The sequence below is a fragment of the Bicyclus anynana genome, chromosome 26, assembly GCF_947172395.1.
Source record: "Bicyclus anynana chromosome 26, ilBicAnyn1.1, whole genome shotgun sequence".
NCBI classification, from domain to species: Eukaryota; Metazoa; Arthropoda; class Insecta; order Lepidoptera; family Nymphalidae; genus Bicyclus; species Bicyclus anynana.
In genome coordinates this window covers 8,389,258-8,416,763 of record NC_069108.1, presented here as the reverse complement: position 1 = coordinate 8,416,763, position 27,506 = coordinate 8,389,258, and the positions used below count along the sequence as shown (strand labels likewise).

General features: G+C 41.5%; 2 protein-coding genes across 10 annotated transcripts in view; both read right to left on the bottom strand.

Moving 5' to 3' along the window:
• Positions 1-27,506, bottom strand: part of LOC112052834 (zinc finger protein 84-like) — a 387,100-nt gene that overhangs the window by 165,136 nt on the left and 194,458 nt on the right. The gene's annotated exons all lie outside the window — the stretch shown is intronic.
• LOC112057017 (transferrin) lies at positions 1-27,506 on the bottom strand. Its single transcript, XM_052889914.1, has 11 exons — positions 27,075-27,506; positions 12,387-12,495; positions 10,631-10,758; positions 9,990-10,141; positions 8,766-8,910; positions 7,681-7,835; positions 6,374-6,522; positions 5,359-5,565; positions 4,328-4,525; positions 2,917-3,335; positions 1-532 (listed from the first exon to the last, which is right to left on the bottom strand). Exons 1-11 carry the CDS (start codon positions 27,157-27,159, stop codon positions 78-80), a joined length of 2,202 nt encoding a protein of 733 aa, XP_052745874.1. The 5' UTR covers positions 27,160-27,506; the 3' UTR covers positions 1-77.

Sequence of the window (27,506 nt, the reverse complement as noted above, 5' to 3'; positions counted from 1 at the left end):
TTTCATGTATTTAAAAAAATAGTTTATTTAATTTTATAATTGCTAAAAATATTTACAACCGTTATCTACTTAAAATATTAAATATTAATGACTAAACTTGACACTAACAAGAGAAGCACAGGCGCGGCGCTAAACGACGAATTTAATAAATCCTTCATTTGACAGCTGTCAGATGAAGTGCGTAAAACGGTGCGTTCAAAATTAAGGGGCATAGACGCGTACGGATGCATTTTGAATATATTAGCGGTGGACAAACTTTTTGTATTATTGTGGAATAAGACATCCAATGCGTGGTTGAACGGACCGAACATTGTGAACATAATGTTGTGGAATGGCTGATGTTTGCCAAATCGTTGGTCGAGTTTCGTGAATACATTGATGATTTCGTGTCTTCTCATGCTAGTGAGGTTCTTATTGGCGAATATGTGGCCAATGTTTGACCACGAGAGGTAGCAATACTTTTTGTTTTCATCGGGACACACCGGGACTATGTCTACGTCGCTGTCTGCCCAGGACTCCATGATTTGTTTACCTGGAACGATAAAATGGTTTAATAAGTGAGAATAATCTTCTGAAAGAATGTAGTACTTCATATTATAGCCATTTAGACAGTACAGTAGGAATGATATGACGTCACTCGATCTGGCGTCGCTATAGTATGCGCGTTATCATCTGAGTCGTCCGGTCATAAAAGTCAAAAAAGATAGGAATGTGCAGCGCGCCTACCTGCGCACCCTAATTATCGATAAACGGCTACCTGCGCACGTGCTAATGATGAGTCAATAATGATTTGGACGATTCTGATTGGTCGGTTTCTAATGTAATTGCATTGCGTATTTTTTTTGCTATAAATGTGTTTACTGCAATTAAATAAATACATTCATGTGTTACTCGTTGCGCACTATGGATACTTTATTTTCTAACGTTGATCTGAAGAAATTACATGGCGATATTAGCCCTCAAGCTCGAACACTGATTCACAACGTATTCCTGTTTCTCAATGAATTGAAAAGTGATCCGAATAAAGTGGCTTCTCTAAATTTCAACAAACCACGTGAAATGGCCGCATTTGTTTGTGGTGTGAGCAGAGCGACAGTGGACCGAATCAAGACGGAAGTATCACAATCAGGCAGTACCTGTATACCAAGAACAAATTTTAAGAAACCACAAACCGTCACTAATATTGACGATTTTGATAAAAGTGTGTTGAAGCGAACTGTAGCTTCATTTTATGAGAATGGAGAGTATCCATCCGTGGCGAAAATTTTAGAAAAATTCCGTGAACAATTACCCGATTTTAAATGCGGCAACACTTCAATGAGAATACTACTGAAGGAGGTTGGGTTCCAGTATAAGAAAAATAGCGAAGGACGTAAATATTTAATGGAAAGAACTGATATTGTTTGTGCTAGAATGGACTTTTTAAGGAAATTGGATTTACTTAGAAGAACTAACGATCAGCGACCACGTTTCTATCTAGACGAAACATGGATTAATCAAAACCATGCAAGAAAGAGGATGTGGCTTGGAAGCAACGATGAAGGAGGTTTCAAGAATCAGCCTGTGGGAAAAGGCCAAAGATTAATAGTTTGCCATGCGGGTTCTGCAAGGACTGGCTTCGTTCCAGATGCGAAGCTAATATTTAAAGCGGTGAAATCAAAGGATGCTGATTACCACACAGAAATGGATGGCGAAACATATATGGCATGGTTTTCCGAATTCCTGAATCTACTTGAAGAGCCCTCAGTTATAATTGTCGATAACGCAAGCTATCATTCGATACAGTTGGAAAAGATACCCACAAGAAACACGAGGAAAGCTGAAATTCAAGAATGGTTGACAAAGAAAAAGATTCCATATTCCAGCAACGAAATTATTGAAGAATTAATAAGAAAAGTAAAAGCCAGTAACCCGCAGAAGGTCTACGCTTTAGACCATCTGGCAAATGAACGAGGTCATGAAGTAATAAGGCTCCCTCCATATCACTGTCAATATAACCCAATAGAATTAATTTGGGCACAAGTAAAGGGAGAAGTTGCGAAGAATAATAATACCTTCAAGATAGCAGATGTCGAAAATCACCTCCACCGAGCCATAGAAAATGTCACACGAGAAGACTGGGCCAAATGTGTTAGGCATGCCGAAGAACTTCAAAACAAAGATTTACAAAAAGCTCTAATTAGAGATCACGCGCCGCTTATAATAAATTTGGCAGAAGACGAAGATTCTGATGATGAAGACTCAGATGAAGATTAATTTTATTTAGTTAATAATTATATAATATGAAATATGTATTATATTAAATCAAATATTGTTAATTTTTTTAATTTTGTGAACAAGATACGATAATAAACTTTACTTATCGATAATATGTCTTTCATTGTTACACCCTTCACTAGACGGCTCCATAAGACCCATAAGTGCAAGCGAGATAGATATAGAGAAATGATTTATGGCCCTAAGACTCAGTTGTTAACGCGCGTACTATAGGTGGCGTGACTTGTTTCCGTAAAGAGTAATGAGTTAGAGAGGGGGAGCAATCGGGCGGGAGCTACTGGTGGTATAAGACGCTCGCCGTACAATCGACTTTAGTGGTCTCGTGGAGTTAGGCCCGCCCACAATTCTTACTGTTTAATCCTTTATGAGTTACTTGGGATAGGCGGCGAGATTAACTTGAGCAGTGAATCCGTCTACAAACAAATGTTAAAAAGAGGAAGTATTTGATAGTTTGTATGTTAGTTTGCATTGAATAGGCTCTGAAACTATTGATAGATTTTAAAAATTCCTTCACTGTAGGGAAGCTACACTATCCCCGAGTGCTATAGGTTATTTTTTATCCCTGTATTCCTACGGGAACGGGAACCACGCGGGACATACCGGCGTCTGATTATAAATTAGACAAAAGTGTTCACTCACTTTCATACAAATTGGCAGTTCTCATGCTTATAAAAGCGACATCGCTTTTCCCCTCCACAAGTGTCTGCAGCGCAGCGATCTCCCCCCCAACGACTTTGTCTCCATTCTTGATACATCCACTTGTGAACTTCTCTGCATCATCACCGACATCTTCACTCTTCAATGTCTCAGTACCAGGAGCGCATATTTGGCTGAAGTAATTCGTCATGGCGCTTCTGCAGTCTTGTTTCTCCTTATCCTTCAGATACTGTAGCACGGTGTGCCACGCCATGCCGTCGTACTGCGGGAATGCTGCCCTTTTGCCGCTCAGCTTCTGCATGTTGGTGATGACGTCACCGCGTCTGACGTAAGCGACGACTGTGTCCATCTTGTCCACGATTGGCGTCGTCTCGTATAGCAGCGGTTCTAGGTCGAAGTCTCTGGAAATGAATTATTATTTAATTAAATAATAGGATTTTTACGCAGATGACGATGACGACCAATAAGTAGACGGAGAGACTACCTATTACAGTATATGGGTCCTATATGGCACGAAAAGACAAATCCAAAACTGTGGAAGAATTTGGGGGAGGAAATAAATAAACAGGATTTTTTATTTATTTTTGAGAAAGAATACAATAAGGAACAGGCAACAGTCAACTTATCCTAATAACTATACAAATCATGCCAATGTGGGATGGTGACAAGAATACTGGCTGCATTCTGGCAGGCTGCTTCTTTGCGCAGAAAATGAGCCAGCTCTTCTGTCAGCAGTCAAAGCAACCAGCTGCGGTGAAATGATTCGGTGAAAATTTTGGGCACTGCGACTCCATGTTCCAAGGGTCTCCACAGCAAAAGGTACAAATATCAGAGAGTTTCAAGGTGCCCAAGTCGAAGGTTACTGATCTGCTAGCTCCATAGACCGGTTTCAACTGACCTGACACTCGGCATGAGCTACCCACTGTTCCCGATAGTGACGTCACTCCTCCTACCACCTTCCGCTTGAATTTGAAGTTCCCAATACCAAGGTTACTGATCTGCTGGTTCTGTAAACCGGTTCCAACTGACCTGACACTCGGCATGAGTCACTCGCTGCCCCGACGGTGACGTCTCTCTTCCTACCACGCTCCGCTTGAATTTGAAGTTCCCAATTCCAAGGTTACTGATCTGCTGGTTCTGTAAACCGGTTCCAACTGACCTGATACTCGGCATGTCCCCGATAGTGACGCAACTCTTCCTACCACCTTCCGTTTGAATTTGAAATGCCCAATTCCAATTACTAATCTGCTGGTTCTATAAACCGGTTTCAACTGACCTGACACTCGGCATGTCCCCGATAGTGACGCCACTCTTCCTACCACCTTCCGTTTGAATTTGAAATGCCCAATTCCAAGGTTACTGATCTGGCTGGCTCCATAAACCAGTTCCTGACCTGATGCTCGGCATGAGCCATTCGCTGTCCCCCACGGCGACGTCGCTCTCCCCGCCGCGCACCGCCCGCAGGCAGTCGCTGGTGGAGTTCCTTACGATGCACTGCAGCGGCGGGTTGACGCCGTACACCGCGCCCGCCTCGCTCAGCCACTCGCACTTGTTCCGCTCCAGGTTGGATGTGGTGCACAGGGTTACGTGTCTAAAAATAACAAGATGACGTGAATCGTACGTGTCAAATCAAGGCACGTCTAAATTGTCGCCTTCTTCTCTCGGTTATCTAAGCTTCTTCTCACTCAAATAACAACGTGTGCCCAAAGAAGCCAAACTTTCTGCGCATTATTTAAGACATGAGTTCTCTATCTGAAACCCGAAGGCTGAAATAAAGATAGAGGACGGAATGACTCTTTAAGGGCGTCTCCTATGAGACTCGGACCTCGGCTTAGAGGGCCATTCGGGAGGGTGTAACCGTGATCTGAGTGAATCAGTCCGGACGCCCCCGAGATCGTGAGTTAGAAAACCCACGTCTGGATGACGTTAGATATCGGGGACTTCGTCTTCGCCGGCGAAGACGCTGTGTTGCTTGTGATCGTGTTGCCCAGGAAGCATTGTCGGTCGTCATGTCATCGTCTAGATCGTGAAGGACGTTTTTGGGACGCCTCTGCTTGAAGTTAGCGTTACGGTTGGGAGTGTAGTTGCAGGCCTCAACCATTAGTTGGTTAGGATGGATGGAAGATTTTGATATCTTGCCTTCGTATGCAGCCGGAGCACCCAAACCCACCGTGCACTTTCGAACTGGGACCGCGGGTCACACCAAATGAAACTTCGAGGCTTGATCTCGTTGGAGAACACCAACAATTTAACAACCCACTGGTTTGCCTTATATACTTTAGTATGAACTAATTCTTAGCGTGTGAGTGCCATCTAGTGCCAATGCACGTAAACAGTCTTATCAATATTAGTAGTCCTATACTTAAACCATACTCGATGTGCACTGATCTCATAACCCTAAAAAAAAAACAGTGAGGAACATACCTGGGAGGATCACAACCACTTTGACTGTACGCTTCCCTGAAGCCTTGTGCCGAAGCTAAATAGTCCAGAGGTGTTTTGGGTGGGTTCAGTGGCGTCGGAGTCTGCCGTATCTCCAACAGGGAGGTCAGCGCCCCGCGCCAGTGGGTGTTGAACAGATCCGCTTCTTTGATGGAGCCTATCAGTTTGCTGACAGCTGCTGCTGCTTTTCTGTAAAGAAGAGTGTTGAAAAGAGAGTCAGAATAGCTCAAACGGAACGAATTCTCAAAAGTTTCGAGTATGTGATCCGTAACAAACACTCTATGGAACGTCAAGACAACGTTGTCCAGGGGCAAGTCGAGGGAAAAAGGTCACGATCGGTCACCTACAAGTTGGACGGAATCAAAGCTTCAATACAAAACTCCGCAGTTCAGAGTTTCCGAGACGCTGAAGACTAGAATAAGTGGAGGTGAAAGCCAAAGAAAAGCAGTCATTAAACACGGCCAAATAGTCCAGAGTGAAGGACTGTCAAGAGTGAGGCGAATAAAAGTACATCATCATTAACATCCCATGTTTTTACTGTTGAGCACGAGTCTCCGCTCAGAATGAGAGTGGTTGGACGTTTTCCTTTTTTTTCCTGTCATTATCATTATCATCTAATAATGATCGATGAGGATATTTGCATGATCGAATTAGAAATTAGGAGATCCGCAAAGTCACCGACGTAGCTCAACGAAACGAGTCGCGAAGCTGAAGTGGCAATGGGTGAGGCACATAGTTCGAAGAGCCGATGGATGTTGGGGTCCCAAGGTGCTGGAATGGCGACCCACACTAGAAAGCGCAGTGTTGGTCGACCCTCCACCATGTGGACTTAATGATTTCATGCGAGTCGCAGGGATTCGTTGGATGCAGGCGGCTCAGTGATGTTCGGAAGTCTCTACTAAAAGGACTAGGTTCTGCAGTAGATGTCCGTCGGCTGATATGTTGATGAATGATCGATGATGATGATAAAGCCCGTAGTTCCTATGTCTATGCTGACCTCTTAGCGATGACGACAGGCCAGGGTCTGTTGAGCCACGTGCAGGGTGCCAGGTTGTCCTGTACGGGCTGCCACGTACCGTCGCGACAGAGGTACGCGTGCTGTCTGCTTGTTGGGAACGATTCCCCTTTGTTTGACGTTGTGTTTACCTGCAAGAGACATTGTACATTTGTTTATTGAATGACAAGCTAGTCCTTGGCCTTTCATGTGGAACGTCGATTCTCTTTCTAGAATCGCAAACGCAAACGCAATCACAAAAAATGAATGGGAATGATATTTGATATCGACAGGTCATGTGATCAAGTTATTGATCGCATCTGTCACTCCCATACATTTTTTAAGTTTACGAAGAGTTAGCATTTGTAGAAACAGTATCGGCGTGGGACATGGATACGTGCCCTGTCTTCTTGTGTTAGAAGTTTACAATCTACACTTCATCATCATATCAACCGATGGACATCCACTGCAGATCACAAGCCTTTTGCAGGGACTTCCAAACATCACGATCCTGAACCGCATGCATCCAGCGAATCCCTGCGACTCGCTTGATGTCGTCAGTCCACCTGGTGGGGGGTCAACCAACACTGCGCTTTCTAGTGCGGGGTCGCCATTCCAGCACCTTGTGACCCCAACGCCCATTAGCTTGGCGACTGGTTGAGCTATGCCAGTGAGTTTATTCTACATTAATCTACTCATCATCATCATCATCATCACCATATCAGCCGATGGACGTCCACTGCAGGACATAGGCCTTCTGTAGAGACTTCCAAACATCACGATACTGAGCCATGCATCCAGCGAATTCCTGCGACTCGCTTGATGTCGTCAGTCCACCTGGTGGGGGGTCAACCAACACTGCGCTTTCTAGTGCGGGGTCGCCATTCCAGCACCTTGTGACCCCAACGCCCATCAGCTTCGCGACTGGTTGAGCTATGTCAGTGAGTTTATTCTACATTAATCTACTCATCATCATCATCATCATATCAGCCGATGGACGTCCACTGCAGGACATAGGCCTTCTGTAGGGACTTCCAAACATCACGATACTGAGCCACCTGCATCCAGCGAATCCCTGCGACTCGCTTGATGTAGAGCCAGGAATAGCGGTGCTGCCGGAGACTAGGGGCTGTGTTATATTTGTTCGGTCCATACACTTTGGTTTTGCGCGATACTGATGAGCGGGTTGGTCAGCGCAGTGCTAGATTACTCGCGCCGTTGTCGCTTCTGCCCGACACCGGCCTGAGGCATTTCATAATCTAGCCTTTGGGGATGGATATACCGCCATTCGTCGGTGTTAATCTACTCACCCCGAAGTAATACTGCACGTCGTCCAGCTCGCCCCACATGACGTCGCCGGAGTTGTCGACGAGACACTGCAGCGTGCCCGTGGGGCCCCAGTACTTGTCGTCCATGGAGCACGCGGGGCTAGCGCAGGCGGCGCATAGCGTGGGGTACTTGCCCTCTGTGTACATATATAGCAATAAGAATTCCTGACAAAGTACTGCAGTTTTATGTAAGGGATAATATGGAAAATCCTGCCACACACTCGAGACGTTGAGAACCACAGAATAGCTTCTACTGCCTGACCCCTGTTACCCCGTGACCCACGAGGGTTGCCATGGATATCCTTGGACAGAACTCAGCACTCTCACGAGTTAATTTCGTTAATAACTCTTAATGTCAAAGGAGTAAACTTTAATCTTATGTCAAGGAGTATATTTTCATTGGTTCCAAGCCATGTTTAAAAAGGAAAAAGGAGTCTTTTCCATGTTTTTTCTACTGTATAATTTTAAAATTTTGTCACACATCATGTAATGTCTAGGCACAGGCAGAAACATTACTGTAGTATCTGACCCCTCGATTACCCCTTAATTTAATAAAAAAATGCAGGCAGAAAAAGCATCTTACACCACTCTGTCATGTTATCGCACGGACATGAGTTTTTTTACTTACGCTATCGGTGTGGCATCGAGACTAAACACACTCAGGCCAAAAAACCCTTTCAGAACAGCCCTGTAAGGCGAGATCCGAGTTTCAAAGGAGACATCCTTCGAGAGTAGTTCCGCCCATTTCATCTGCTTCTGTCCTCAGGCGATGCTTCTGCGCTCGTGATCAGTGACGCCACTAAGGTCCTTAAAGCTACTTACACAATCAAAATATCTGACCCTGTAGACCTGTGGCACGTCGATTCTATTTCTACAAACACTAACGCTTCGAAACTAGAAAAATGTATGGGACAGATCCGATCGACATCTTGATCACTCCTGTCGATACATTTTTGAATTTTTGAAGCGTTTGCAATCGTCCTTGCCTACAGGCCCTGTCATGTTTGGCATAACTAAAAAGAAGTGGGAGTCTTCCCCGCTGCATTACAGATAACAAAAGTGATTACTCAGTTCAGCGTCTCTCTCCGCGTCGGGCACCCAGGGGCCCGCCTTGCACGCCTTGTGGAAGAACTGCGCCACCGCCTTGATACGGTTCTCCGTCAGCGTCAGCAGCGGGTCGCACGCACGGGGAATGATTAGGGACTCCAGGTACTGGGGAAAATATATTTTGATTTGATAGACATACAAGGTGATACTTTTGGAGTCTTTTGGTGTTTCTATTCTATATCGTTATCTATACTTAATAATATAAAGCTGAAGATTTTGTTTGGTTGAACGCACTAATCTCAGGAACTACAAGACCGATTTGAAAAATTCTTTTAGTGTTAGATAGCCCATTTATCGAGGAAGGCTGTATATTATTCCCGTATTGCTACGGGAACGGGAACCACGCGGGTGAAACCGCGTGGCGTCAGCTAGTACAATATATTTTCAGTACAGTGTTTTTAAGATAAGTGTTTTATTTTCATTTTTGATTTAAAAAAAAAAAAATAATGGACACAATTTTCAAACGCCACCGCCCGCGCCGACAGGTCAATGGTCGTTGACCTTACAGCTAAGCAAGTGTATGCAGGTTTCCTCACGATGTTTTTCCTTGATATGCGGGCGACGGGGGAAAAAAAAAGGCGGCGCGGGTGTGAAGCCGTGCGCGCGGGGCATCGCTACCCGACTAACGCGGACCATCAGGAGTGTGAGGACCGAATTTGCCAAGCTATAGTAGTACATAATAAAGTACCTTGACGGCCTCCGTCGCGCAGTGGTATGCTCGATAGATTTACAAGACGTCCTGGGTTCGATGCCCGGCTGGGCCGATTGAGATTTTTTTAATTGGTCCAGGTCTGGCTGGTGGGAGGCTTCGAGATAGTTACCACCCTACCGACAAAGACGTACCGCCAAGCGATTTAGCGTTCCGGTACGATGTCGTGTAGAAACCGAAAAGGGATGTGGATTTTCATTCTCCTCCTAACAAGTTAGCCCGCTTCCATCTTAGACTGCATCATCACTTATCATCATGTGAGATTGTAGTCAGGGGGTAACTTGTAGAGAATAATAATAAAAAAAAAATATAATAAGACTAGATACAGTACAACAATGAATATGCATAGATTTGAATATGCATCATCACTGACCATCAGGTGAGATTGTAGTCAAGGGCTAACTTGTGAAGAATAAATAAAAAAGGTAACCCGGCGGGAATCGGGTTGCATGAACTCTTCGCCGCTGGTACTCACCCCAGCGAGCGTGTCGGAGAGAGGGCGCAGGTCGTTGACCCCGACGCCGGGGTGACACAGCGTGGTGTTGCGAAGCACGAAGTCGAGCGACGACGGGCGCTCCGGTAGTATGCGGCGGTTCACCACCGATACTATGCTCCTCTCGTAAGGCCCTGGGGAGAGATATCATCATTAACACCTATTCAGCTCACTGTTGAGCACGAGTCTCCTCTCAGAACGAGAGAGGTTAGGCCTTAGTGGCGCTGATTAAATTCCTTAAAAATTCGCGTTTACGTTAACGCGATAGTATCAGTATCAAACTGCTACTAGGCCCTCAGTAGTTATAATTGGGCGCTACCTTAATAATTAATTAATATACTTAGCGTTTTTTAGTGTTTTTAGCCTAGTTTTAAATCGATGATATGATAGGTTGTTTTATAATATTAATCACCCTTTAATGAAGTGTGCACATTATCTTTATATTAATGATGATGATTTTGTTTTTTTTACTGTAAACTAAAATCCTGAAATTCTTATCCCTATTGGTGATTGGTCTGAGTCCCGCCTTCACTCAGGAGAAGATGACCCACAACTAGATGACGCCACTTTTACTAGAGTACAAAATACAACTTTCCCCACTAGCGTAGAATGCGGGTACTTACTGAACCGACTCCTCAGCTCGTCGGTGACCAGCACGTCTATGTTAGCCCACTGCGCCGCGATGAGGTCCTCGGGACTGAACACGCCGAAGTCCACAGCACCCTTGCTGATGCGACGAAGACAATCCAGCCTGGAAGACAGGGGAATTGTTTTCAGTGGCATTTTTGACTATTGTAGAGCTCTGCAAAGAGAATAAGCCTCGAGATTGTTTGAGAAGCAGGGCGTCACCTCGCGCGTATCAGAAAAATGGGTTATTACAAGCGGATTAAAAGAGCAAAACACAATTATTGAATGGGAACCTATCAGGTCTAACCATTCCCACTAAGAATGTTAATAAACCCTCGAGTGGCAGTGAATAACCTTAAGTGAAGTCACGAACTTGTGACCGATGGATGTAGGGTTAAAGACGTATTTTAAAACTAGTTTTGACGGCCTCCGTGACGCAGTGGTATGCGCGGTGGATTTACAAAACAGAGATCCTGGGTTCGATCCCCGGCTGGGTTGATTGAGATTTTCTTTATTGGTCCAGGTCTGGCTGGTGGAAGGCTTCGGCCGTGGCTATTTACCACCCTACCGACAAAGACGTACCGCCAAGCGATTTAGCGTCCCGCTAAATCGCTTGGCATGACGATGTCATGTAGAAACCGAAAAAAGGGTGTGGATTTTCATCCTCCTCCTAACAAGTTAGCCCGCTTCCATCTTAGACTGCATCATCACTTACCATCAGGTGAGATTGTAGTCAAGGGCTAACTAGTAAAGAATAAAAAAAAAAGTTAATAATAACACTCCCCTTCTCCATTCAAGTCATTCTATCGCTATCCTATCCCAAAAGGATAGTCGGGGAGAATGACATGAGTGGAGACTTGTGTGGTACTCCAAGAAGGATTATCCAACAAAAGGTGTGGACTGATCGAACGTCACGACAAAAATTAGCTAATCGCCTATGTCGCCAGCATTCGGCTTCCCACTACTCCCTATCTAGTTGACAGGACACTTCGTACTATCTCAGCTCGTGATGACACGCGCGTTTGATTTTGGAGACTTCTTAGACCTTGTCCAGAAAGGGCGACTTCGCCGCGATTCTCTCGCGCGTATTACACGCGAGCATTTGGGGAGGAATTCAGTATGAAACATGGAGTTGAACGCGCACTCGCTCTAGAGTTCGCGCGTTAACTGGACGCAACAAGGCGTCCCTAGTATCTTGACTCGCGCGCAATACGCGCGAATCACGCGCGAGTCGAGGGTCTGTGTACGCGATATTGATGTCTAGTACTTCGACAACGCGCGTATGAATTCGCGCGATACGATTCGCCACGAATTCGCCCCTTCTGGACAAGGTTTTAAAGATTGCATCCAAGTATAAGCAAATCCTCAAAAATCAAAATCAAAAATCATTTATTTCAAGTAGGCTCAGTTTACAAGCACTTTTGACACGTCAGTTGACTATTTGTAAAGATTCTACCACCGGTTCGGAAGGCAGGTTCTGCTGAGAAGATACCGGCAAGAAACTCAACAGTTGCTCTTTCGAAAAAGTCATACAGTATTATAATTTACAATTGATAACAATTACAATTTCTTATAGTTTTATTTCCTGTGTGAAGGTGGAAGCTGATCCAATGGTCTCCAAGCGCTTTTATCGTTAAGGAACTCATCAATGTTGTAGTAACCTCGACTAAGTAAATGTTTTTTAACACATTGCTTAAAGCTATGCATTGGCCGGTCCATCACAATTCTCTGTATACAAGCTATAGTACTCACTGATCAGTTCCCAGCACACACTCCAGCCCTGAGTCCTCCTCGTCCAGCATTGGGCAGAAGATCGCGCCGCGTTTGAAAGGGCCGCGCCCTTCCACCACGCACAGACGCACTGCAACAAGTCAAAGTCAAAGTCTAAATTTCGTTCATCATCATCATTAACAGCCTTCGACCAATAATAAATGGACCTGCCTCGCTAACCGTTACCCCTCTGGCAAAGTTAAAAAATCAATGATCTAATGCGTTTACAAAAACTGTTGCTATAGAATCGATGTTTCATTGTTGTAATCGTTTTCGTCGTGTAAAGAGCTGCCTAAAAATGCCGGTTTGTGTACTTGAATGGCATTAAAAACGGCTAAAATCTTGTAGGTTAGTAAAAGATGGAGAAACGTTTCATTTGTAAGTATTTCTGCATTAAATTTAACAAATTTCTAATAAAAACAATTTCTAAAAAGAATCAATTCTTTTGACGGAACAACAAAAAATCGATCAATTAATCGAATATTCTATGTATACAGGGTGATTCGGACTTTAGTGCGGACATTTTTTTTCGTGGTTCTGTATCATTAATAGAACATAAATCTACAAACAATTCGATACATTTTATGTAATTTTTTTTTTCAATTTATGTCTCAGAAATAACAAAATAATGGACACATTCCCAAACAAACTGCGCAACTGCTGGCGGCACTTTGTAAGACGCCGACAAAGAAATACCGGCAGTAGTCATATCGCTTCGGCTTCGGCTGACGGGGGTGGCAGGGGTGAGGGGATCGAAAAATCGCTGAGGACGCCTGCCAAATTGCCGAAGGGCGACCAGTGACAGACAATCTGCCGTCGCTTGCGCATTTAAGTCGAATCATGCTTTAATGCAAAAGTTTGCGTAATAATAATCATCATTTGTATTTCATTATTCCAATCGAAAGTTCATAATTTTTATAGTCTCTGTTTTAATTTTTATTATTATTACTACGCATTATTGATGATTGATCCTAAGCCCAATAAAGTATGAAGGGAAAATCGATACTCAACTCAAAAGTGACGACCTTTAATTATTATAAAAAATAATAGGTACAAAAATAAATAAACCATCGGCCCTCGGCCCTCTGCGCGGGCGCTCGCTAACCTAGTACCTACCAGCTGATTTTGTAGTTGCCTTTTACTGTGCTATTACCTAGTACAGCGATAGGGTGACCCTCAAATTCTGTTTAAATGTTTAAACTTTAGCTAACGATAACTTTGTTATTTTTGAGTTAAAAAAAAAAAGAAAAAATACGTGATCATTAAATTTTGTTTATGTACAAAATATAAAAATATCTGTACTAAAAAAAATTTCTTCCTGTATATTCTGTAGACTTTTTTGTCGATGAATTTTAGTCCATAGTCTAAATAGTCAAAGTTAACAGCCGATGGACACTTCTGGACATAGGCCTCTAGCATGGACCTCCAAGCAAATCGGTCTCGAGCCGCCAGCATCCAGCGGCTTCCTGCAACCCGCTTGATGTCCTCGGTCCGCCTAGTGGTAGACCAACACTGCGCTTTACGGCATGGGGTCGTCATTCCAGCACCTTGGGACCCTCACGTCCCATAACTCGTATCACTTTTTACGGTGATTTTGAGGCACAAAATAGTAACAAGTCTAAAAATCTGTGGTCTCAGTATTAAAGTAGGTGACACATAAAGATTTAATTATATTGTAGACCTTCGTTGTCACTTAGCACAGTCATTTGCGGTCATTTGCATGGATGCGCTAAAATTGACAGTCCCACAACTAGGACTATTATAAGACTCGCATCCTCTTGACATTATTATTTCAATTGGATGCCCTTTTGAATAAATTAATTAAACCCTTACGTTACAATTTAATTAATCGAAAATTTTATTCACTATAAATCTATACAAATATTATAAAGCTGAAGAGTTTGTTTGTTTGAATGCGCTAATCTCAAGAACTACTGGTCCGATTCGAAAAATTCTTTCAGTGTTAGATAGCCCATTTATCGAGGAAAGCTATATGGTATTTATTATCTCCGTATCCTACGAGAACAGGAACCACGCGGGTAAAACCGCGCGGTGTCAGCTAGTATAAGATAAAGTTGTCAGTAAGATAACTGAGCCTGTTAAAACTCGAAAAATGAAATTTTGGTATGGATATATTAATTACGCCTTTATAGTGATAAAAAGAAAATTTGAAAAAAAATAATGTTTTTGGGTTTCTTCTCTACATGCAAAGTAAGGATAAGTAAGTATTTTTATCGTCTATCATATAGTGCGGGGTATAGTTATCGGTATTTTTGTGTATTACATAAGGAATATCTTTTCGTCCGAAATTCCTCAGTGCCTGAAGATAAAAGTCTTTTTCAGTGATGACCTATGGTTCCGAGACTTGGTCGCTAACTATGGGCCTCATAAGAAGGCTCAGAGTCACACAGCGGTTGATGGAGCGAGCTAAGCTCGGAGTGTCTCTGTATGATCGAATCAGAAATGAGGAGATCCGCAAAAGAATCAAAATCACCGACATAGCTCAACGAGTAGCGAAGCGAAGAGCCGATGGACGTTGGAGTCCCGAGGTGCTGGAATGGCGACGCCGCACCGGAAAGCGCAGTGTTGGTCTGGGGGTCGACCGTTGCTCAACCAGGTGGACTGACGACATCGAGCGAGTCGCAAAGCTTTGCTAGATGCGGGGGGCGCAGGATCGTGAAATTTGGAAGTCCCTACAAAAGGCCTATGTCCTGCAGTGGACTCCATCGACTGATATGATGATGACATAAGGGATAACAGTACTAATTTAATCTGGGGAACACTACACTGCGTTTCCTCCGTGGCGCAGTGGTATGCGTGGTGGATTTATAAGACGGAGGTCCTGGGTTCGATTCCCGGCTGGGCCGATTGAGATTTTCTTAATTGGTCCAGGTCTGGCTCCAGGATTTAGCGTTCCAGCGTTCCGGTACGATGTCGTGTAGAAACCAAAAAAGGGTATGGATTTTCATCCTCCTCCTAACAAGTTAGCCCGCTTCCATCTTAGACTGCATCATCACTTACCATCAGGTGATATTGTAGTCAAGGGCTAACTTGTAAAGAATAAAAAAAAAAAGAAACAAAGACCCGACACGCACTTGGCCGATTCTTTTTTTATATTATATCACAAACGTTCATAACATCAAAATCATCTGTTGTCGCAAATCTCGGGAAACCATGGATTTTTTCGGGATAAAAAGGTAGCCTATGTGTTAATCCAGAGTAAAATCTATTTCCATTCCAAATTTCAGCCAAATCGCTTCAGTAGTAGCGGCGATAAAGAGTAACAAACACCCAAACATCAAGAAAAATATGAAAGAAATCAAGAAATATATATTCTCAAAGAAATATCTTTATTTTTAGGCAGTGCCACACATTACAATAATAAATCCTAAATATATAGCTTATAGCTAGAGCAAAAAAAAGAAGAACGCCCTTGTAAAGGCCAGGCTCAATAAAAACACAGCTTTTGGTAAAATCGGCTTATTTCTTTGGAGACGTAAGTGGTGACCGTTGCTCGGGTAAAGGAAAAGTCGTTGGTTTTTAAATTAGTTGTCAACGAGTGACGTTTTGATTTTTCTGACATTAAGTGACGTTTGCTGTCACCACACGCGTTCCATTTCACCATTTACTTATACTCAGATAAATACAACAACATTAAATGGCAAATAAATAATGTTAATTCGCGTCGTTTACAGCCCTGCAATATGTCGCATAACCTAGAAAAAGGCCCTAACTCAGCATTTTGCTACATACTTCCTATCCAAAAACAAGTATGCAGCACTGATTTTCAGTTAGGACCCAGTTCAGGTGCCGCCACTAAATAACATCCATACAAACTTTCGCGTTTATAATATTATATTATGCAATTAAGCTTGACTCGATCTTGGTTGCGCATTTATCGAGTGATTTGACTATAATTTGTGTCCGAGGTTTTGACCTATGTAATCGGCATAGAACGCGTGATTTTGTGGCGTGTTTTGTTCCTGTGCTTGGGGTTTTGCTGACGGGTGAGTGATCCACAATACATCGATACTCACACCAACGACCAACACAATACACATAACCTGAACTACGTGGATCACTGGGCGTAGCAGAGGGGATCCCAACGGCGCTTGTTGCCCCCAAAGGGGCTTCGCCGATTGTTAAGGTCAGTCTAGATTAACCGATCGCACTACTACTAGTTGACGGCGAACTAGGACACGGTGTACCGCCGATCTCCTAGTGGAAACGGATGCCCATCGCGGGCGCTCATGGGCCCCGCCTGCGTTTGAGGGGCGCTGTCTTCGGCCACTACAGTAGGATTTCTCATACTGTATTATTTCTCAATAAAAAAAAATCAGAAAAAATATAGTAGAACACATGTTTTCAGCAGTAGAACCACAAAAAAATCAAAACAATTTTGATTTTTAAAGTGATGCTATAAATGTTTAACCGTTAAAGGAAGTCTATAGCAACAGCATTGTATAAGTAATTCATAAAACGTATACTTTATTCGCAAATACTCGTAAATGTCAGCTACCGTAGTCAGTAACCTTGACAGCTTTTTACGTATACGTCCCTTTGACGGTTTGAGGAAAAACCGATGTGTTTCCAAACAAACACAATTACCTATACCTACACAATCTGTGTGAACTCTTCAATATTCATATCATCTAATTACTTATTGTTATTTATCACTAGTAGAACAACATTGTTGATTTGTTGGTGCAAAAAACGAATATATTTATAGCTACGGATGAGTTCTTAGCCAAATGGCTGCGACGATTGAAAGTATAGAGTGACTCTTCGATCATCTATACTTATAATAAATCTGTAGAGAGGTCAATTCTGTACATAAAATATATTTCCAAAATAACTCAATCAAATCAAATCAGGGGATGATTAGTGATTGATACTGATGCCAAAAGTGCAATCAGTAAAATTTTTGTCTGTATGTTCGTTATAGAAACAAAAACTACTTAACGGATTTTAAAGAAACTTGGTACAATTGTTTTTCATACTCCTGAGCAGGTTATAGTATACTTTTCATCACGCTACGATCAATAGGAGCAGAGCAGTGAAGGGAAATGTTGGGAAAACGGGACAAGTTACTCCATTTTTCAAACTTCCGTCTTGTGTGCAGCCTTAATGGGTAGGGTAGGGGTAGTGTAGGGGTACGCGAGCGAGGCGATCTGGTGATGGTACGGAGTTGATGTAATGAGCGTATGCCCATACGAAGAACGACGAGGCGAGACGATGCGGGTCGGGTCACGGGTGACTATAATGAGTTACGACCTTTAAGACGTTTACAATGCGCCGCATGACGCCAGCGGAAGTACAATTACGCGTAGAATAGGTATTTAGTCAGAGATTAGTTTAATGGTGCCTCAAACAGCTCGAGACGTATTATTAATTAGCAATTAATATGCTGGAATAGTCGACATCTTTGCACGCGATCGAGTTTAATCTATTACTAGCGCACGCCCGCGATTTAATCCGCCTTTAGACCTCCTTAAACCGGCCCTCTTGCAAAATCTGTTCTTAGCGGACCTCTACTATCTCTAAACTACCTCCCTGCCAAATTTCATCTTTGGACGTCAAGCGGTTTTTGAGATTTCGTGATTGACCTTTCGAATGAAGATTGACATATCGACTGTTCTGAACAGAACCTGCTTTCCTAACCGGTGGTAGAGTCTTTACTAATAGACAACCTTGATGTTGAATAAGTGCTTGTAAACTAAGCCTACTTGAAATAAATGAATTTTGATTTGATCTAGATACTAATATTATAAAGATGAAGAGTTTGTTTGTTTGATTGAACGCGCTAATCTCAGGAACTACTGATCTGATTTGCAAAATTCTTTCAGTGTTAGATAGCCCATTTATCGAGGAAGGCTATAGATTATAATATATTATCCCCGTATTCCCACGGGAACGGGAACCACGCGTGTGAAACCGCGCGGAGTCAGCTAGTTTAATATAAATAGGTAAGTATTATTATTTATTTATTATTAACATAACGGTGAAGGAAAACATCGTGAGGAAACCTGCACTCCAGAAAATTTCTTAATTCTCTGCGTGTGTGAAGTCTGCCAATCCGCATTGGGCCAGCGTGGTGGACTATTGGCCTAAACCCTCTCATTCTGAGAGGAGACTCGAGCTCAGCAGTGAGCCGAATATGGGTTGATAACGACTAGGTAACAATAGACAATAACTAACTATAATTTTTATATAATTATATATATATTATTTATTATTCTATGTAGGTACATATTTAATAATAATATATTTGTTTTCCTGTAACTCAGTTTTTTCTAACAAAACCCAACGTTCATTTGAGAGGTTTGTATGACGTATGCAATTAATTATGAAGGCAGAATTCTGAGAATTTTTTCATGCAATTTTCCTTTTAAGCTAAAAAGGTGTTGAGGAAATTCTATATTATGTAATTACTGTAATTATTGTGTCTCGTTTGTCTAGTGTAGTTTAGTTTGTGACTTGGGATCACGAGGTACAGGGTTCGAATCCTGAGCACAGAATACATATGTACAAATCCTGAGCCGAGCTAAGAGTATGAAGTATTGAGATTTGTTTAACCGATTTCAAAAAAAGGAGGAGGTTCTCAGTTCGTTGGAATCTTTGTTCTTTTTTTATGTATGTTCACCGATTTTTCAAAGACTTCCTGAACTGATTTGAAAAGTTCTGTTTTTGTTTAAAAGGGTTATACTCTTACAAGAAATTCTCATTAACAAGCTTAAGTTACTGAAGTGGTAGTGGGCAGGCTACATAGTTCGAAGAGCCGATGGACGTTTGGGTCCCAAGGTGCTGGAATGGAGACCCCGCACCGGAAAGCGCAGTGTTGGTCGACCCAACAGAAGGTGGACTGACGACATCAAGCGAGTCGCAGGGATACGCTGGATGCTGGCAGCTCGAGACCGTTGTGCTTGGAGGTCCATGCAAGAGGCCTATGTCCAGCAGTGGACGTCTATCGGCTGTTATGGTAAGGTAGGTAAGGTAAGCCTTAAGTCGGGCAATCGGTTGTGTGACATCCCGTGCCTCGCAGAGCACGTGTGTGGATATAGATTATACATTATTATCATTTCATTACCACAACTAAGGCGCGTTTTAACCCACGTAACTGTTTTTGACTTTAATTATCACCATAATTTAATTACCATTCACTGACGTTTCAAAGTGATTGGTAAGTAACTAAGCTCAATTGAAATAAATTAATTGACGTTGACTCTTGATTCATTTAATCTGAATATGATTAGTTCCAGTTTAAACATTATCACCTAAGCCCACCAACCCGCAATGAAGCGGCTTGTTGGACCTAACATTTATAAAAACTTCTTCTTCTTTAGTAATCGGGCAAAAAATATATAATCATAAAAAACTCATAAATAAATAGAGTCGACGTGAGCGCGTTGAACTCACTCATTTGTAAAGTATGAAATACATAATAGATTTTTTTTTTAGATTGTGTAAGTGCCGTAGGCTCCTTATGGGAGCCCAGCGGCGTCACCGGGGGGTTTGGGCGAGCGCAGAAGCATCGCCTGATGGGGCCCGAAGGCAGAAGCAGAGTAGATGGGCGGAACGACTCTCTAAGGGCGTCTCCTCTGAGACTCGAACCTCGAGAGGGCCGTTCGGGAAGGGTGTTTTGGCTTGAGTGTATCAGTCGGGATGCCCCCGGGTCGTGAGTTAAAAAGCCCACGTCTGGGTGACGTCAGATATCGGGGACCTCGTCTTCGCCGGCGAAGACGCTGTGTAGCTTGTGTTTGTGTTGCATTGTCGTTCGTTATGTCGTATCAGGATCGTAAAGGAATATCGTATCGTATATATGAAGTCAACGACATAGCTCAGCGAGCCGCGAACCGGCCTGTAGCCAAGTGGCACGTCGAGTCTCTTTCTACAAACGCTAAAGATTCTTAAATTCAAAAATGTATGGTAATGTCATTTGCTATCACAGGTCACGTGACCAAGTTATCGATCGGATCTTTCATTCCCATACACCTGTTAGTTTTCGAAGCGTTAGCGATTGTAGAAAGAGCGTTGCAATGAGCGGGGAACATAGTTTAATGAGCCGATGCCATTGGGGTTCCAAGGTGCTGGAATGGTGACATTGCACCGCACCCCGAAAGGCAGTCATTCTTGAGACGGTTAATTGTGAGGAGGTTCCTCACTCTGGAGCCCTGACCACCGGTTGCTTGGGCACTCAAATGTCCCGCAGCGGGAGGGTCGATTTATTTATAATTTTTTAATAGATAAAAAAAAAAAAAAAAAATAAACACACTAATATTTTATAGGCGAAAGTCTGTAAGTGTGTATGTTTGTTTCTCATTTGCGCTCCGGCTACTGAAGCGATTTGGCTGAAATTTGGAATGGAAATAGTTTTTAATCTACATTAACACACATACTTTTCATCAAAAAAAATCCATGGCTCCCGCGGAATTCGTCAAAAACTGAATTTCAAGCGGACGAAGTAGCGTCCACTAGTTTTTCATAGAGGTAAAAACACCTAGTGTACTCACTTAAAAAAATATTACTATTTTTTAATCTGTATGCTATTCTTATAATGTTCATTTATTATCAACCCATATTCGGCTAACTGCTGAGCTCAAGTCTCCTCTCAGAATTAGGCCAATAGTCCACCACGCTGGCCCAATGCGGATTGGCAGACTTCACACACGCAGATAATTAAGAAAATTCTCTGGTATGCAGGTTTCCTCACGATGTTTGAGACACGTGATATAATTTCTTAAAATGCACACAACTGAAAAGTTAGAGGTGCACGCCCCGGACCGGATTCGAACCAACATCTTCCAGAATCAGAGGCAGAGGTCATATCCACTGGGCTATTAGTCTCTCTTATTCTTATAATCTATTTATTTAGAGTCGCTACATTATTCTTAGTATCGACTTTAAATAAATAATGCCGTAGTTCAGGGTTTTCCCTCAACATGGTATATAGGAATGATGATGCAATTAATTTGGATGAAACGATTTTTTTATGTGCCAGTGGATCATATCAGAGCTCCGCGAAGGCCACGCGGTCATTTTCAAGGTCCAGCGACCGGATCGCGTCTGACAGCTTTTTTTTTTAATTTAACCGAAGAATTATTCACGCTTAAAACCTCTTTGATTGTCCAAAGGTCATGTATTTTAGTCATTTTTGCATTTACGTGTGTGTATTTTTTTTTAAATTGATTCGTTCGTTTTTTGTCTGTATTTCAGATTTGTAGCTTGTACTCGTGTTTAACTTTTTCTGTTAGTGTTTTTTTTTTAATATTTGCTATGGTAATATTTCAAAAGTGAGGTGTTTGTTTAATGGACCGCGCTGATCTCAGAAACTACTTCTTCGAATTGAAAATTTATTTTTGTGTTGAATAGTTTTTATAATAATGTTTTTTTAAAATATAAATTTACTAAGCATAGACAATGTAATTCCTGACTTGAATACATTCTAGTTAGTAAATTTTACTTTGATGGTCTCAATATGGTTAGCTTTTTTCGATAATTTGTGTTAAAACAGTAATATATATATTACATTATATATGTATATACATATGTATACACACATATAAATATAAATTTTTGGAATGGTCGTTTTACGACCTTTTAATTGATACCCATATAGGATAAAGTAAAAAAAACTTACCTACCTTTTTTTTCATTTACGGGCGCCATTTTGAAAATTTATACAGCCTATGTCACTATCACAGTTCTGACGAACTCAATGACATCTCATATGTCAAAACCCGTCCAGCCGTTTGGGCTGTATAGCGTGCCAAAGAAATGAACATACATACAAACATAAACACATAATAATAATATGCTCCCGACCGACTTTTCGGTCACTCTCTCTTTCCTCGCTCTGAAAATCCGATGGGACAGAAGACCGACACGACCGGTGAGAGATCAGGCACAAGACCGGCTTTACGTGCTCTCCGAGGCACGGGGGTGTACTAACACCGCCAAGTTTCCAACTCCAGGCTGCTATTAAGATTTTCCTTGTAAGAAAAATCCCAATGACCTATTTTTTTTGTTTTTGGCCGGTCCCGGGATTCGAACCCTGGACCTCATTATCCGTAGCTGAACCAGCTAACCACGGGACCAATGAGGCAATTGACACATACCCATATACCCACATACCCACATACATACATACGCTCGAAAAACATTACACTCCTTCTGACGCAATCGGGTAAAATAAGTAACCTTAGTGACATGTCTAATAGTATAAAATCTTTGGCAGTAAACCTGTCGTGGAAGGCTGTACGTAACGACGTCGGCGCGCCCCCAGCGGCTGGGATTTCCCTTTACGTTTACTGTCACACGAAAATTACCTTTTCCTTGTGAACTGGAATTTCAAATTGTATGTCCTTTACATTGCTGCAGGGTATTCCATGTATTTTTATAATCGACTTCAAAAAAGCTGGGGGTTCATAAATTGACGCGTATGTATTTTTTTTTCATTGTTTGTTAACCTCATAAATTCGTCATTTATTAACCAACTAGCGGATGACCGCGACTTCGTCCGCGTGGAATTCAGTTTTTACAAATCCCTCTGGAACCATGGATTTTTCCGGGATTAAAAGTAGCCTATGTGTTAATCCAGAGCGAAATCTATTTCCATTCCAAATTTCAGCCAGATCGCTTCAGTAGACGCAGCGTAAAAGAGGAACAAACATACTTACACACTTACACACAAACTTTCGCCTTTCTAGTAATAATGTGAAGTGTAATTTTGAAAATGGTTTCTTGATTTTTTTTCATAAATCCAGTTTTTAAATTAAACAACAAATCAATAATAACTATTTACAATATTATAAAACGAACTAAATTAACTATTTACATGCAATATAAATATAAAAAAATTAAAAAAAAAGACAGAGATTGATTGACTGTTTTTCTTTGAAAGAGATTGGTCCCATTTCAATTTCATGAAAATCCGTTTGAGTAGTAATTTAGTGTCATATAAAAAAGATGTTTTATTTAACCCATATTCTCTAAGAAGTTTTATAAGAAAAAAAATATTTACGGCGGTACGTCTTTGCCGGTAGGGTGGTAACTAGCCACGGCCAAAACCTCCCACCGTCATAAAGAACAATAATTACTAGACTAATTAAGAAAACCTCAATGAGATCGAACCCAGGATCGTTGTATAAATTCACTGTGCCACAGAGGCCGTCAAAATATTTACAAATTATAAAGACATACCTAGATAAAATTCAGGTATTCTTATAAAATTTCCGAGATTCGAACCTAGGATCTTTCTGTTATAATCACAGCTCTACCAACTACTAGAGGTCGTCAAAGCCTCACTCATTAAGAGTGTGCAATATGTAATTTGGTGGTTACAAATGGTTCTGGATCTCAGATTCTGGAAAAGTTAGGAGCCTGATATTTGGGTAAATGATATTTCAAAGTGTTAGCTTCGTTATGACTATACAAAATACACAATTTGTAAAACTTTTCTCGATAGTTTATTTTTTGAAAAATACATGTTTTGCTCATATTTTGCTTTATATCTCAGGAAAAGCAAACTTATTTTCTTAAATTTTTGTTTTGTATAGAAAATTAGGTATATATCTTGAACATGGCCATTTTGTTTTTCGTTATGTTGTTTAATTTACTTCCAATTAGGTAAAAACGGTTTTGGCGCTCAAATTTGCGTCGCGCGTCAATCGCTCCGTGCTTTTCACTCACGTGAAAGTCATAATTCGGCGTCTCGTTTGCGCTTCGAATTTTATCCGACGCGCTGCGCGCTCTTAATTAGGCTTGCGTATAGCCAGTCTGTCTTCGCTATCTAAGACATAGTATGTAACATCCGGCGAGCTACCGGCTACCGGATTGCACTAGACCGGTTCGCAGATAACTTTGACGTAATCAAAATTGGTCAATCCATTACTGACGAGCAGTAATAGGAAGTCCCAGGTTCATTTAAGAATGAGGACGATGACTAGGTTTGAATATATTGATTTTTATGAGACACTAGCTGACGCCCGCGACTTCGTCTGCGTGAAACCCTACTACTACGCCTACCCTACCCTACCTACCTACCTATGGTAATGGTTACTACGTATTACCTATCCTACTACCCCTATGGTAGGGATCATGCGACGGCGACGGAAGCTTAAAAAATGGAGTAACTTATCCCGTTTTCTCAACATTTCCCTTCACTGCTCTGCTCCTATTGACGGTAGCGTAATGAAAAGTATACTTTAACCTGCCCAGGAGTATGAAGAATAATTGTACCAAGTTTCGTTAAAATCCGTCGATTAGTTTTTGTTTCTATAAAGAACATACAGACAGACAGACAAAAATTTTACTGATTACATTTTTGGCATCAGTATCGACCACTAATCACCCCCCTGATAGTTATTTTGGAAATATATTTCATGTACAGGATTGACCTCTCTACAGATTTATTATAAGTATAGACTAGCTGACGCCGCGCGGTTTTTCCCGCGTGGTTGTCTCATAAAAACCAAGCAAGCAAACAGCTAGTAAAAGCATACTAACTATGTGTAAACCAATGTTTGGAAAAGACAACGCCTGTTGACTCAGCTAGTAAAGGAAACAAAGCAATTATAGTTTTTGTCAATGCTATGAGACAATCGATATTATTGATCTTGTCCATAATCTATTGATCGACCGACCGATCGATCGCTATCGACCGGTTGACCAACCGTGCTTTAGAATCATCATCAACATCTTATTTATTTTTATTTATTTGAAATGCCAACAATGACAGCAGAAAACATTAGACATAAATCAGTTACAAAATTCTTGGACTATTGCAGCCGTCTTTATTTTTTTCCTTAAGTTTTTAACCGGACTCAGCAGTAAATGTGACAGGCATTCACATTTACTGCTGAGTCCGGTTAAAAACTTAAGGTAAAAGATTAAACTATACATAAATCTTACAGAATTTGCGAAGAATTTACAATAATGCATGCATCTCCAACTTTTCAGTTGTGTGCATTTTAAGAAATTAAATATCACGTGTCTCAAACGGTGAAGGAAAACATCGTGAGGAAACCTGCACGCCAGAGAATTTCTTAGTTATCTGCGTGTGTGAAGTCTGCCAATCCGCATTGGGCCAGCGTGGTGGACTATTGGCCTAACCCCTCTCATTGTGAGAGGAGACTCGAGCTCAGCAGTGAGCCGTATATGGGTTGATAACGACGACGATATCTGGGTTCCCGGGGCCGACCCCCTTGTGGGCATGCCCCCGTGTGTGGGTGGGCATTCCCTTTATGAAACTTCCAAAAGGTTGCTAACAACTGCACGTAAATGATTTGTGGCCCATATCGGATTCGGATATTGAGATAAACCTCTTATCACAACACCAAGCCTAACATAAAATTAATCAATTTCATCTAAGTAGTTAAAAGTAGGTAATTACAACTAAACTTTATTACTTTCACTCGCCTAATTATAATTTTAAATTGCATTACACTATCGTTATCAAACAAGTTTGTTAAGTTTGCTATTATCGGTTACAAATTAACCACGTAACTAGCCGAATTACATTCCGTTGTATCTGGGCGAGCAGGCGTCACTGTCATTTTTGACCGACTTCAAAAAAGGAGGGGATTCTCAATCCGATACGGTTTTTTTAATGTTAGTTACCTCATAACTCCGTCATTTTGTAACCAATTTTGAAAATTCTTTTTTTGTTTGAAAGAGTATACTTCCAGATCGGTCCCATTTCATTTTCATGAATATCGGTTTAGTGATTTTGTGTTAAAATCGTGTTTGAAGTCGGTTCCATTTTTATGATGAAAAGAATCTAGTCTAGAAAACTAGACTACAAATCAATTGGCACAAAATTTCATCTACATATTGCAATGATACAAAATACAAATGTCATCCGGTGCTTACAAGTGGATATCATAGTAGATGACATTTTGTCAATTGATTTGTTGTTTAATGTTTATTATAAAGACCAAAATAGTGAAAAAGCTAGCTGGTCTGTTCATTGGCTGAGTTTGTTGTGGGCTCTTCTTGGACCAAAGCGCGTTTGGAACCCTCGTAACTTTAGTTTTAAGTTTTCGACTATTATTACCACCATTAAATTATGACAATCTTGACCTTTCAAAAGTGCTTGTAAACTAAGCCTAATTGAAATAAATGAATTTTGACTTTGACTTTTGATTATATTAATTATTATTACCAACCATTATTCGACTCACTGTCGAGCACGAATCTCCCCTAAGAATTTAGGGTTTAGGCTAACTGTCTACCACGCGGATTGGCAGATTTCACACACGTAGAGAATTAAGAAAATTCCTAAGTATACAGATTTCCTTACGATGTTTTTATTTCACCGTTTGAGACACGTGATATTTAATTTCTTAGCCTGAAAAGTTGGGAGGAACATGCTCCTGACGGGATTTAAACCTGCGCCCTCCAAATCGAAGGCAGAGGTGGCATCACTGGGCTATCGCGGCTCTATTATGATACTAGTAGACGCCGCGCGGTTACACCCGCGTGGTTCCTGTTCCCGTAGGAATACGAGGATAAATATAGCCTATATCCTTCCTCGATAAATGGGCTATCTAACACTGAAAGAATTTTCCAAATCGGACCAGTAGTTCCTGAGATGAGCGCGTTCAATCAAACAAACACACTCTTCAGCTTTATAATATTAGTATAGATTTAAATTTAATTTAATAAACTTACAATTTCCATTCGATCCCGACCCAGGCCCCTGAAGGTGCACCAACTTAACGCAAACACAAAACAATAAAAACAGCAAAAGCTTCATTTTTCACAACCATAAATCTTTTATAAAATAATGAAATATATTTCAGAACGAAACGTACGTAAAACTTAAAAAAAAAAATGTAATTTTAATTATCTACATTTATTTATCGCAACACTGTTGGTATGAGTATAAATTTTGAATTAAGAACCTTTGATTTTTTAATTCCTCTCGCGTTTTGTTTTTTTTTCTCTCGCAATGCCTACATCCGGATTCGTGTATTTTTATTTCAATGTCATTGCGAATGAGGTTTTTAATTTTGAGTATTTATTACATTTATTTATTACGCGGAATAGGAAACCCGACCGCGCAATGCCGTCTTGTAAGCAGAGCGGCCGCGTATGGACTGA

Excerpts from the sequence above, each read along its gene's own strand:
- LOC112057017 (XM_052889914.1), bottom strand. The coding sequence starts at position 27,159 with ATGAAGCTTTTGCTGTTTTTATTGTTTTGTGTTTGCGTTAAGTTGGTG. Across the intron at positions 8,911-9,989 it reads TCTCCGACACGCTCGCTGGG|TACCTGGAGTCCCTAATCAT; the intron begins GTGAGTACCAGC and ends TATTTTCCCCAG. Across the intron at positions 5,566-6,373 it reads CCTGTCGTCATCGCTAAGAG|AAAAGCAGCAGCAGCTGTCA; the intron begins GTCAGCATAGAC and ends TCTTCTTTACAG.